At 41.8% G+C, this 11,519-nt stretch overlaps 1 protein-coding gene across 2 annotated transcripts in view; it reads left to right on the top strand.

Moving 5' to 3' along the window:
* Positions 1–9,074: 9,074 nt before the first annotated feature.
* Positions 9,075–11,519, top strand: part of ZFPM2 (zinc finger protein, FOG family member 2) — a 470,612-nt gene continuing 468,167 nt past the window's right edge. Inside the window, exon 1 of one of the 2 annotated variants that reach the window (XM_030304303.1) lies at positions 9,075–9,479. In XM_030304303.1, the coding sequence (XP_030160163.1) occupies positions 9,440–9,479 (40 nt within the window). In that variant the 5' untranslated portion in view covers positions 9,075–9,439. The remainder of the gene's footprint in view (positions 9,480–11,519) is intronic. The other variant, XM_030304302.1, reaches the window with a different exon arrangement.

The following is an 11,519-nucleotide window of genomic DNA, read 5'->3' as shown; positions in this document are numbered from 1 at the left end:
AAAAAAGCTGGAAAAATAAAAGAAAAAAAGAAAAACAATTCAGGAAAAATAATTTACACCCTAGAATTCTACACCCTCATAAATCATATATCACATATTAGGGCAAAATGAAGAGAATTGCAGTCTTGCCAAATCTCAAAAAAAAAATTACCCTCTATATACATTTTTCCAGGAAGCTACATGGAATTGTATTCTAAAACCACAAAACAAAAAGGAAGAAAGGAAGGACAGAGGAAGGAAGGAAGGAAGGAAGGAAGGAAGGAAGGAAGGGGAAAAGGGAATACACAGTATTCATGAAATTTAGAATCTAATACAGGACAAAACCAAGTGAATTCTCAGGATAATGAGGAAAAGAAAATTTTAGTCACAAAGAACAATTAGTCTAGAGTAGACAGAGGTATGGAAGGGTACAAAAAAGACATCAGCATGGGGGGAAGAACAACAGCCTACTTGTTTATCTGATAATCTGATTATCAGTTATTGGATGTAATGAGGTAAGGACCTACTTGACTGTATTACACTGGCAAAGGATTTTGGGGAGAAATAGTGATAGTTCATAGAAAAGCAAGAAAATGATGAAAACAATAATTATTAACTCTAGGAAAAACAAAGAGATCAAAAGAAAACATAATCACCATACCCTATATAGGTTAACTGTTAATAAAAATATAAGAGTTTTAGGGGTGACTGGGTGGCTCAGTCAGCTAAGTGTCCAACTCTTGATTTCAGCTCAGGTCGTGATCATGACCTCATAGTTTGTGAGTTTAAGCACCATGTCAGGCTCCATGCTGTTAGCTTGGGATTCTCTTTCTCCTTCTCTCCCTGCTCCCCGCTTAATCTCTCTTTCTCAAAATAAATAAACTTAAAAAAAATAATAAAAATAGAGGCTTTTGATTTGATGAAAAATTGAAGAAAGTATGTGTTAGGGAGGTATAAATCTGTTACAAGTTCATATTTTATTGTAGGTAGTCAATATAATCAATAATAGCTAAACTAACAACTTTTTAAAAAGTAGTAACGTATTTAGAAATATGAAGTGAACGTCAGGAGAATCAGCTAAAAAGAATTGACAGTGCTTCTGCCTCTGGGAGCAGGAATTGTCATTGGGATGTTGAGTGGGACAAGAAACTGCTAATTTTCATCATCAGCCTTAAAAATCTATTTGACCTTTAAATCTGGGTGAATCTATCTGTTTAATGAAAATAAAATTGTTTTAAAAGAAATGTATTAGTCATATAGTTTAATTTTCCTTATAAGATGCATTTTAAAAGTGATATAATCACCGTTTTCAGTGTCTTTTAAATGACTCCATTATCATTATGCTCTGGCTGGTTATTCATAATCCTTCATCTTCAGGTCACCCTGAATTCACTTCTAATGCATTATTTTATTTTTTGTCTCTTTAAAGTTTATTTATTTATTTTGAGAGAGAGAGAGAGGGAGAGAGAGAACAAGATGGGGAGGGGCAGAGAGAGAGGCAGACAGAGAATCCGAAGCAGGCTCTGCCCTGACAGCAGAGAGCCCGTCATGGGGCTCGAGCTCATGAACCATAAGATCATGACCTTAGCCAAAGTCAGACACTTCGCCACCCGAGTACCCCAATGCATTATTTTAATATACTTTTGCAAGTAGATAAAAGCAAAGATAAACGTTTTGATTAAGTCAATACACACAGCAAATTTTCTCAAAAGCTGTTTAATTTCTTCTTTTGCATTTAGGAATTTATGGCAAAAGTTATAGGTTGGAAAATAAAATCCACCACAGAAGTATAAACATTATTCATGCAAATTATAACAACATTCATAAAATTTACGTGCAAGGTAATCTGTTAGATGGTTATTCAAATGTGGCAAAGTAAAGTTGAAAATAAAATGGAACATCTGGGGCCAGAATATATATGTTAATCAGAAGGGTTATAGATGTGCATGTCAATGGATCATCATGCTCTTTGAGGAATTCTAAATTTGAAAATGCCAACTTTTTCCCCAAGAATTACCCGATTGAAGCGAATGTCCCAAATCGGTAATTGATAACATCCTCATTTATCTATGTTATAATTGTAGATTTGCCAATTTAACATTCATAAGGATTCTTTGCCATTTCCGGTTGCTCAGGGGGGAAAAAATCAACAAAAGCGCTTGTGATAGTTAATTTTATTTTTTATTATTTTAATTTCTTTGTGTTTATTTATTATTTTAGAGAGAGAGAGAGAGAGAGAGAGAGAGAGCGAGCCCATGCGTGAGCAGGTTGGGGGAGGTGCAGCAGGGGAGAGAAAGAATCTTAAGCAGGATCCATGCTCAGTGCAGAGCCCTACAGATGCCGGGCTTGATCCCATGACCCTGGGATTATGATTTGAGCCAAATTCAAGACTTGGACACTCAATGGACTGAGTCACCCAGACAGCCCAAGTGATAGTTAATTTTATGTGTCAACTTGACTGGCTCTTGGGGTGCCCAGATATTTGGTCAAACATTCCAGGTGTTTTGGTGAAGATGTTTTCAGATGCGATTAACATTTGAAAGGGGAGAGGAAATTGCCCTCCTCAATTTCACAAAAGGCTTAACTAGAAAAAGACAGTGGAAGTGAGAAAAGTGAGAAATCCCTCTCTATGCATGACTGTCTCCCTGCTGGGGTATCTGTCTTTTCCTGCCTTAGTACTCAGCCTCAGGTTGGAGTTTACACCATCAGCTCTCCTGGTTCTTAGGCCTTCAGATTCAGACTGGAACTATACCATTGTCTCCCTCTTAGGTCTCTAGCTTGTCAACTGCAGATCCTGGGATTTCTCAGCCTCTCTATGTAAATCAATTCCTATATATATATATATATATAGTATTAATTTATTAAATATTAATATTAAATATTAAATATATATATAAATCCATGTAAATCAATTCCTCTCTCTCTCATATATATGTATATACATATATACATACATATATACATATATGTATATATATGTATACACACACACACACACACTGTTGGTTCTGTTTATCTGAAGAACCAAGACTAATACAGTGTTTTTCTGAAGGAAGGTCAAAAATTCAGTTAAACTGCTATTTCTTCAACTTTTTTTATTTTTTTTTATTTTTGGGACAGAGAGAGACAGAGCATGAACGGGGGAGGGGCAGAGAGCAAGGGAGACACAGAATCTGAAGCAGGCTCCAGGCTCTGAGCTGTCAGCCCAGAGCCCGACGCGGGGCTCGAACTCACGGACCTTGAGATCGTGACCTGGCTGAAGTCGGACGCCCAACCGACTGCGCCACCCAGGCGCCCCTAAACTGCTATTTCTAAATAGTCAGTTAAGCAAACTGAAGTCATAGATGGTTAATTCTTGTCTTAGTTTACTCTTTTGACTTGAATGTAACAGGAATCCACTAATGCTAATTTAGGACAAAAATAATGTAGAAAAGAAAAGGTTGGGAGGAATTTATTTTAAGAAAACCTAAGTACCTCAATGATATCAAGGGCAGAAGTACTTCTGCAGTCTATGAAGGGGCTGGAACAAGACGTGGGATTCCATTTCATACTCCTATCTCTACTTATCTCTGAACATTCGTTTTATTTACTTTTCTTTCTACAGACAAACTATCACTGCTACTCTGTTCACATGGTGATAACGATGCCATAATTCCAGAGGTTTTACTTCTCCATTCAAGAGATCAGCCTATGTAAGGATGAAAGTCTTGAAACTAACTCTAGATTTCTAAGAGAGGAATTTGATTAGCCATATTTAAGTCAGGGACTACCCGTGGTCCAAGCATCCACCAACAGGAGCATGGAGTTATGCTGTTCAAATACGGTTGCCATCTCCTGTACCTATGACTCTGTGGATGGGGACTGGGAATGGCAGGAGTTCCTAGATAAGACAGGTTAATTCTGAATTCACTTTTTCTTTCAATAATTATGTTGGGACTTTCTATATGTCCAGCACTGGGGATATGATTCTGAAAAGGATACTTCTTACCCTCACAAACATTTCTATCTAGTTAGGTGTATTGGGACAGGGAGGTGGCTGGTGAGGATTGGGTTTTATGTAAATTGTCTTTGTAATAAATGCAACAAGTGATATTATGGAGGCAAAAAATAAAAAAGGTGTTATGGTAGTAAAGGAGAAGACATATCTCACTCAGGCTGGGAGGTGAGTGATGTCTTCTTGTGAAAAACGACATCTATACTAAGACTACAGACATGCATAAGCATTAGCCTGGTCAAATAGATGGAAGTGAAATATAATAGAAATGACTCTTATGTTTATATAGACACAAAGATAATGTTGACGGATCTAAAACAAAGTAATATTAGAATATTGATGGGTATCTCAGCTTGGGTTTCCCAAATATCAGATCCCGAAATAAGACAAAATTAGTCCTCTGGGCTGGCAGCGTTCTTAACAGGTTCTTCCAACAAGGATGTCCAACAGCCGATTTGCATAACAGATTTGCATTCTCCCAGTGTAGCCCAGTGGGAAAATAGCACTTTTTCCTCAGTGGTTTCCCTGGAACAGTACAACGTTCCAGGGCTGACTCTAATGAGAATGCTTTGGGCCATTGAGCCAATCACCATAGACAAACACCTAGAATATTCTGGTCAGGGATTGGGGAAGGCCCCGTTTGTATCACATGACCAAATAGTGGGTGAGGAGGAGTAATTCTTGAAAAGATATCACGGAACTATTACCTGAAAAGAGAATGAATGCTAGGCAGGCAAAATCCACAGATGTCTGCTAAAATTTGGAATGACATTCCTTTAATATTTATTTTATATGTGGAGGTGTGGTGTATTATATGGACTTAGCAACAAAGAACTTTTTTTGCTTAATAGAGTTGATCCTATAACTCTCTTCTCTCAGAGTAGTAACTTGTACATAAAGGATTATGGTAAAGAGTAAAGAGTAAAAACACACGTTGGTTTTTAGTATACCATAAAAATTCACACAGAAAGAGAATAGTGATTCTTAACTCATAATGGTTCACAGATGTTTTTTTCACAGAAATTTTTAAGAATCCGATGAATTCAACAGACTTGCTCCATAGAACATTTTTTTGTTTTGTTTTGTTTTTTGGTACATACAAACTTCTTTTGAGACATTGACTGTCTACATGAAGCCCAAGTTAAACCCCTGATCTAGATTGACTGAACGTTTTCAAAGCGCTTGGCTCCTTTGCAAGTAAACAGATAGTCCCTTTCATAGTTATAACATAGGAAGGCCATTTAGATGAATTTGTTGATTTTTATTTTTAAACGGCTCAAATTATAAAGATATACAAATCCGAAACACTATTTTCATACTGCATTCTTGTTCAATTCAGTGTCACAATCTTAAATCAAGGCAGATAAACTGTATTCAATTTCTGGTGAGGATACAAGGGCAAAAAATTAAGTCTTTCTGAAGCTTTTGAATATTGTTTACTCCCATAATAAAGAAGGCAGCTTGCTGCCTAATAAGATGTGGCCTGGGAGGTTGCTTTATCAATTTGTCGATCCCTTGGAGGAAAAAACACATTTTAAAAACAAATCCAAGAGTAAGACATACATGAATGAAATCCATTTACACTGAGAGCACATTTCTGTGCTGTGCCAAATAAAGTGAGAATTTTTGTATAGAAATTTATTCTTCTACTTTGCCGTTCTTAAATAATATGATGTTCAAGAATTAAATATATGTCTGTAGGAAGCACTTTAGGGTTTTTCTGCCTTTTCTATAAACACTGTTAGTTGTAAGACAACCATAAATTTGTGAAAATGGTAACATGCTGTATTTGTAGGTTTGCCAGATAAAATGAAATAAAGTACAGGGTAAGCAACAATTATTTTTTAAGATAAGTATGTTCCAAATATTGCATGGAATAGACTAATACAAAACAATTGTTGCTTACATGAAGTATAAATTTAACTGGGCATCCTGTATTTTACTTTTCGAAATCTGTCAACCCTATAAACTTGCAAGCTATATTGTTTTTATTCATTTGTAAATAAACCTTTGATTTTATTTATTAAAGTAGTTTCAGTACTGGCATCTCATTTTATTGTCAGATATATGTTTTCTAGCTAACTGGACTATTAAGAATATATACAAGTATATTTTCATTGAGGTTGTAATAGAATACTTCAAGCTTTTTTTCCATGAACAGTTTTGACTCACATCTCTTTTTACTCCCAAAGAACTTTATGAAGAAAGCGAGACTGAGGTAAATGTTTCTTTATTTCAGATTGGTTTCAGATCAATTCTTTTAGTATTTGAAGGAATGTTATTAAAAGTTGCATATTTTCTGCGCTTAAAGTAACTTACATATGTGATTTTAAATGATTTGTCTTTGAAAGCAGAAACTTTTCAAAATGAACCATTATGTAGAGATGAAATCAGTGAGTCTAGAAAATGAATAATTCATTTTTAAGTAAATGAGAAATTATTTTGTGCTGTTACTTATACATTTTCATATTTATAGTTAAATAGTAATTTGCGATACACAGGGTATTAGTTGTGAATTGTGGTTTTCAATATCACAGACACATTTGTTGCTGTGGTTTTGCAATATCATTCCCTGATGCTTTCCTCAATTGTGGTTTTCATAATCATTGTTTGATAGTCATGTAGCTGCGGTTTGGGGCTGCTATATCCATTTGGACAGAGATAATTGCTTATAGGTTTTGCTGTCTTTTAATTTTATAACCTTAGTGAGTTAAACTAGAAAAAGAAAAATTGAACTTTAAATATCATCAACATTCTCATTAAAAATGATGAGAAAACACAAAATGTAATAGTATTCCTTAGTTTAATTCATTCATAATGACTATAATTAATATATATTTATAAATTTATATAAACTATATCTATTTCTAATAATGCAGTCTGCTTATTTTATCAATCTTGCCTTGAATTCCCTGACTTTTGCTCCTTTCAGCTTTTAAACTGAATATTTAGCTGAGATTTATTTGTTTCTCTTTTGCTTTGCATATTTAACCATTTCAAATGCCAAAAGAAACACTAACTGTTATGATATTTTAATTCCAATGGGCATTCCTTCTGGCTGATATAAAAAGTCAGCCAGTTCTGTAAAAAGATCTTTAAAAACCGTAATGTATAATACATCCAATTCTAAGCACACCAATTTAATTGTAATGAATTGAAAATTAAGGAGGCAAAAATCTGTAGTTCTCTGTCTGCTTATTCATTCCACAACACAAACACACATAACCCTGCTTTTCATGGTACTTACGGCTTTAATTTGTTGGTTCTTCAGGGGAGGGACTTTGTCATTTAGTGCATTTTCCACTGCAAAGGACCATGTATTCTTACAACCTCACATGATAATAGTACTAATGGTAATGTAATAAAATTCACAATTGGTCTTCAGCTCTGTATTAAGATTCTCCCAGCCATACCTTTCACAGGGCAACTCTTTACACCTTCCAGAAGATGTCCTGATGGGGTTATAAATGACACTGATTACAGTGCCTCGTGCACACTGAGCAGCGTGCATTATCCTCAATCAGCCCAGGCTCTCTGCTGACCCCCAGACCCTTTTAGAGTATCAAGTTTGGTGGGGCTCATAGGAACCGCTAGTCAACCAAACAAAGGCGGGGGGTGGGGGGGGGCACAATTTCAGATCAGATTGGATGATCCCACAACCTGGAGGGAAAAGTCAGCAGTATCTGGGGGATACATGTCAACTGCAGTGGAGTTTATTAGTAAATACTGATGACATAAAGCAGCCAGTCCCACTGCTACTGGGATAGAAGCTTCTTCCAGCCCACCCGGGAGGATATATTTAATACTCAGTATATATAAAACTATGAGAAACTAAGCTAGCCTCATGCAGCTTAACTTGGCCAAATAATAACTATGCAAATCACTTCAAAATTTGTTCTTCTTTTGGCTCGCAGTTTCCAACATACTACACACACAATAATTGAAAAAGAATGAAACAAAACTTTAAAAGCTAAAGAACCATGAAATAGTTATTGGGTCTTACCTGCTTGGGAAATTATGGCAAGATCAAATCTTTTATTAGTCGCTGGCTGCTTCCCTGTGGCAGAACTAAAAAGAATTAAAGGTCGTGGGATGGGGTGGGTCTTTAGAACTTCCACAGACTTCCTCAAAAAGTTAGTATTCTGATTTGAGACGATTCGTTTCCCACCTAGGGCTAATCACCTAGCTAATGGTCCTCCTTTTTTCATTTGAGGGAAGGAAAAAAAAAAAAAAAAGATCTGCCTGTCTCCAAATTCGGAATTATTACAGTCTACCATGAGAAGTGGAGGTGAGAAAGAGCACTTTTAGGACGCCGCTCAGCATCCCATCGGTGCGGGCTGAGTGGGGGATGGTCCACGTCCGCAGCGGTCTCCTGGGAACCTTGAGAGCAATGAAATGGTCTCCAGAGAGCCTGGGCAGATGAGAGGGCTTAACTGGCCCCAAGACACACAGTTGGCATTTGTGATCAGCTGCCTCTCGCCGAGGATTTTGCCAGTGGCCTAACCTTCCTGCCAAGAAGCTGGAAGGGGGGAGGGGGGAGGCCAGGGGAGGGGGCGGCATAACTGGAAGCGCAAAGTTTACGGAGAGACTGGGATTTCTTTGTGCCCCGCTGGACGGGCCAGGCGTGAGGAGAGTTGGGGTCCATCAGAGGGGAATGTGGGAAGAAGTTGCCTGGAGGGGTGCTCTGGCAGATGCCCAGAACTGACGCGGTGACAACTGCAGAAGCTGCCCCCCCTCCAAACCCTCCCCACGCCTCTGGTCCCCTCCCACCCCCCACCCCTCACCCCTCCACCGCGCTCCCGTGCACCCGACCCGACTGAGGCCCGGGCCCTCTTTTGCATCCGGACTGGCTTTGGATGCAGCCAATCCTCCTTTCGCTGATGGAATAGTCTCCCCTCCCCGCAGCCCCGGCGCGCCCCTCCCTCCCGCGCCTCGCCACCTCCCGCGGCAGAGAGCGAGCTGCGCGGCCCGGAGCGGCGGCGGCGGCGGCGGCGGCGGCGCTGGCGCTCGAGTCTCTGCCCCGCACGCCGGGGAGAGGGGAGAGCGAGCGCGCTCCTCCTCCCGCGCCTTCCACCCTCTCTCTCCCCCTCTTCCCTCTGCTCGCTCTCCCTTCCCTCCCTCCTTCTCTTCCTCCTTTCCGTGTTCCCCCTTTCCCCTTTTCTCTCTCCTCGTCCATTCGTTTGTAAATTCTGTCCTCCCCCCCTCCATCGCTCTCTCACTCGCCCCCTCCCCTCCCCACTGTCACTCTCTCTCTGCCCCCCTCCGTCTTCTCATTTGCCTGCTCCTCTCCAAACGTGGCTCCGCGGCTCCCGGAGGAGCCCCGCGCCCGGATCCCGCGCGTCCGAGGCACCTGGAGACCGGCCCGCGGCGGCCCGAGCCTGGCCGGCGGCGGCGGCGGGAGCCGAGGGAGCGGCAGCCCCGACCGCGGGCACCGCGGGAGCCTCAGTGGCAGCGGCCGCCGCCAAGATGTCCCGGCGAAAGCAGAGCAAACCCCGGCAGATCAAACGTAAGTTTGCACGCTGGGCCGGCAGTTGCTGGGATTATTTCTGGGGAGGGGGGCGCGCGGGGCGGGAAGGGGAGGGAGACGAGGGGAAATCCGCTCCCCGTGCCCCGGATTTGTCAAACTTTGCCTGAGCAGCGGAGGGACAACTAGTCAGTCACGGACAGACAGACGGCGGGCGGCCCGAGCGCCGGGCGAGAAAGAGGCTGCGACGAGCAGCTCACTCTTGCTCGCCCGCGTCCCCGCGCTCCCGGGTTTCTTTTTAATTCCGACCCCCGCGCGCAGTTAGTTCCCGCCGCCGCCTCGCCGTCCAGCCTGCCCGGGCAGCCCCGCTCGCTTAGGGGGTTCTTCCTACGGTGGTTGTTGTCATTGTTGTGGCAGCGGACGTAGCGCTCCTCCCGGGGACCGTACTTTTAGCCACCGGGGTGAGAACTTAGTTCTCCGAAAAGCTGGTCGAGACCTCGGGGCGAGGGAGGCACCGTCCCTAGGCGGTGGAAAATCAGTGTCCGGGTCCCGGTGCGGGGCGGTGCCACGGCCACGCCAGACCCGAAGCGAAACAAAAAGTAGGTGTAAAAGTTTGCGCCTCTGCAGCGGGGCGGCCGAGCGCCTCCGCCCCGGGGGCGCGGGGCTGGCGGCGGGGCGGGACTGGGCCGGGGGCGCCGGGCCCGTCCGGTTCGCGTGGCCGGGACCGCTCCGCTGAGCGGGGGATTCGGGTTGCCTCCCGCCCCGGAGGCGCGCGGAGTCCTCGCTGGGAGGGGCCGCCCGTCACTTCCCACCGCGGAAGCTGGGAGTTCAAGGCAGCCCGTGCGCCGCAGGGAGCGCGACCCGGAGCCCCCTCCCCCCCTCTCCCCGCTCCCCCTGCAGCGCCCCGGGGCCGGGGTGGCGCTTAGAGGACACCGCGGGGCCGGAGGTACCTGCCCGAAACACACACACTGGCAGAACTCAACTCGGTCAACTTTTCTGGTCTTGGGGAAAATTCCTCCAATGGTGCTTTGTCGCCCTGCGACACGTCTTCAACGCTTTGGCCGAAAAGGAGGCACAGCCTTCTTAGTTTATTTAATTTAATTTTTATTTGTTTTAAATTTAATTTTAATTTTTATTTTTTTGCTAGGCTTGTGCTGTGTCCATTTCTTCGTGTTGTTTAAAGTCTGCCAACTAGTTTCAAACTGATGAGAGTGTAATTTCAGGGTAAGGCTTTGGTAGTATTCCCTCCCCCTTAATTATGAACCACACTCACCCCACCCCCAAATGTTGAAAATGCTATTGGGTGTAGTTTAAAAATAAATCTTATCTATTAACTTAGGCAGCGTGAAATGGGGTCTAGGTGTGTAAAGCAGTTTGCTACAGTTAAGTGTTTCGATCTTTATATACACGTACAAACCTAGCCTTTCAGACATGACTCTGTCGCTTTTATTTAGTGCATTTCTTCTCTCATACTTCAGTTCCTTTTCTGTGCAACTTGGGTTAAAGCAGGGACTGAACTTTTAGCTCAAAGCAGTTTTAATCAAGTAGAGATACCGTTCTTGAAGACTTTCACTTTTTCAGAGTGATTATTCATGGGTTTAACTAATTGCCTTTTACTTTTTAGTACTAAATTCATCAGGTCCCTCTGTTTAAATGTTGTGTTTTGTAGTACGACGCTGTGCTTATTATGAGATATGATTATAAACATTAAATGTAAATGCTTTTTTAGTTCATGGCTGTCGTCTAGGTTGTTAATAAATAATTAATATTAATTGATTGTATGGCACAAAGACCATCTGATTCTACTTGGGAATACTTTGTTATCTTCTCAATTAGCTACATTAAATTTTTTTTTTTCCTATCCTTCTATGTCCACCTCATATAACTGAAGATTAAAGCGTTGGAACTAATTGCTGATGCTACACTTGTGTTATAGGTCATAAAACATTTTAGTGGCTTATTTGAATGCTGTGATTTATTAACTATCAAAAATACTTGAAAGTTCTCTCATTTGAAAGTGAACAAATATCATATTTATATATTTGTTCACAGCGATCATTGCCTACTGATATATGCAAACAT

This window comes from Lynx canadensis, chromosome F2 (assembly GCF_007474595.2).
Source record: "Lynx canadensis isolate LIC74 chromosome F2, mLynCan4.pri.v2, whole genome shotgun sequence".
Lineage (NCBI taxonomy): Eukaryota > Metazoa > Chordata > Mammalia > Carnivora > Felidae > Lynx > Lynx canadensis.
This window is presented reverse-complemented; position numbering and strand designations above follow the sequence as displayed.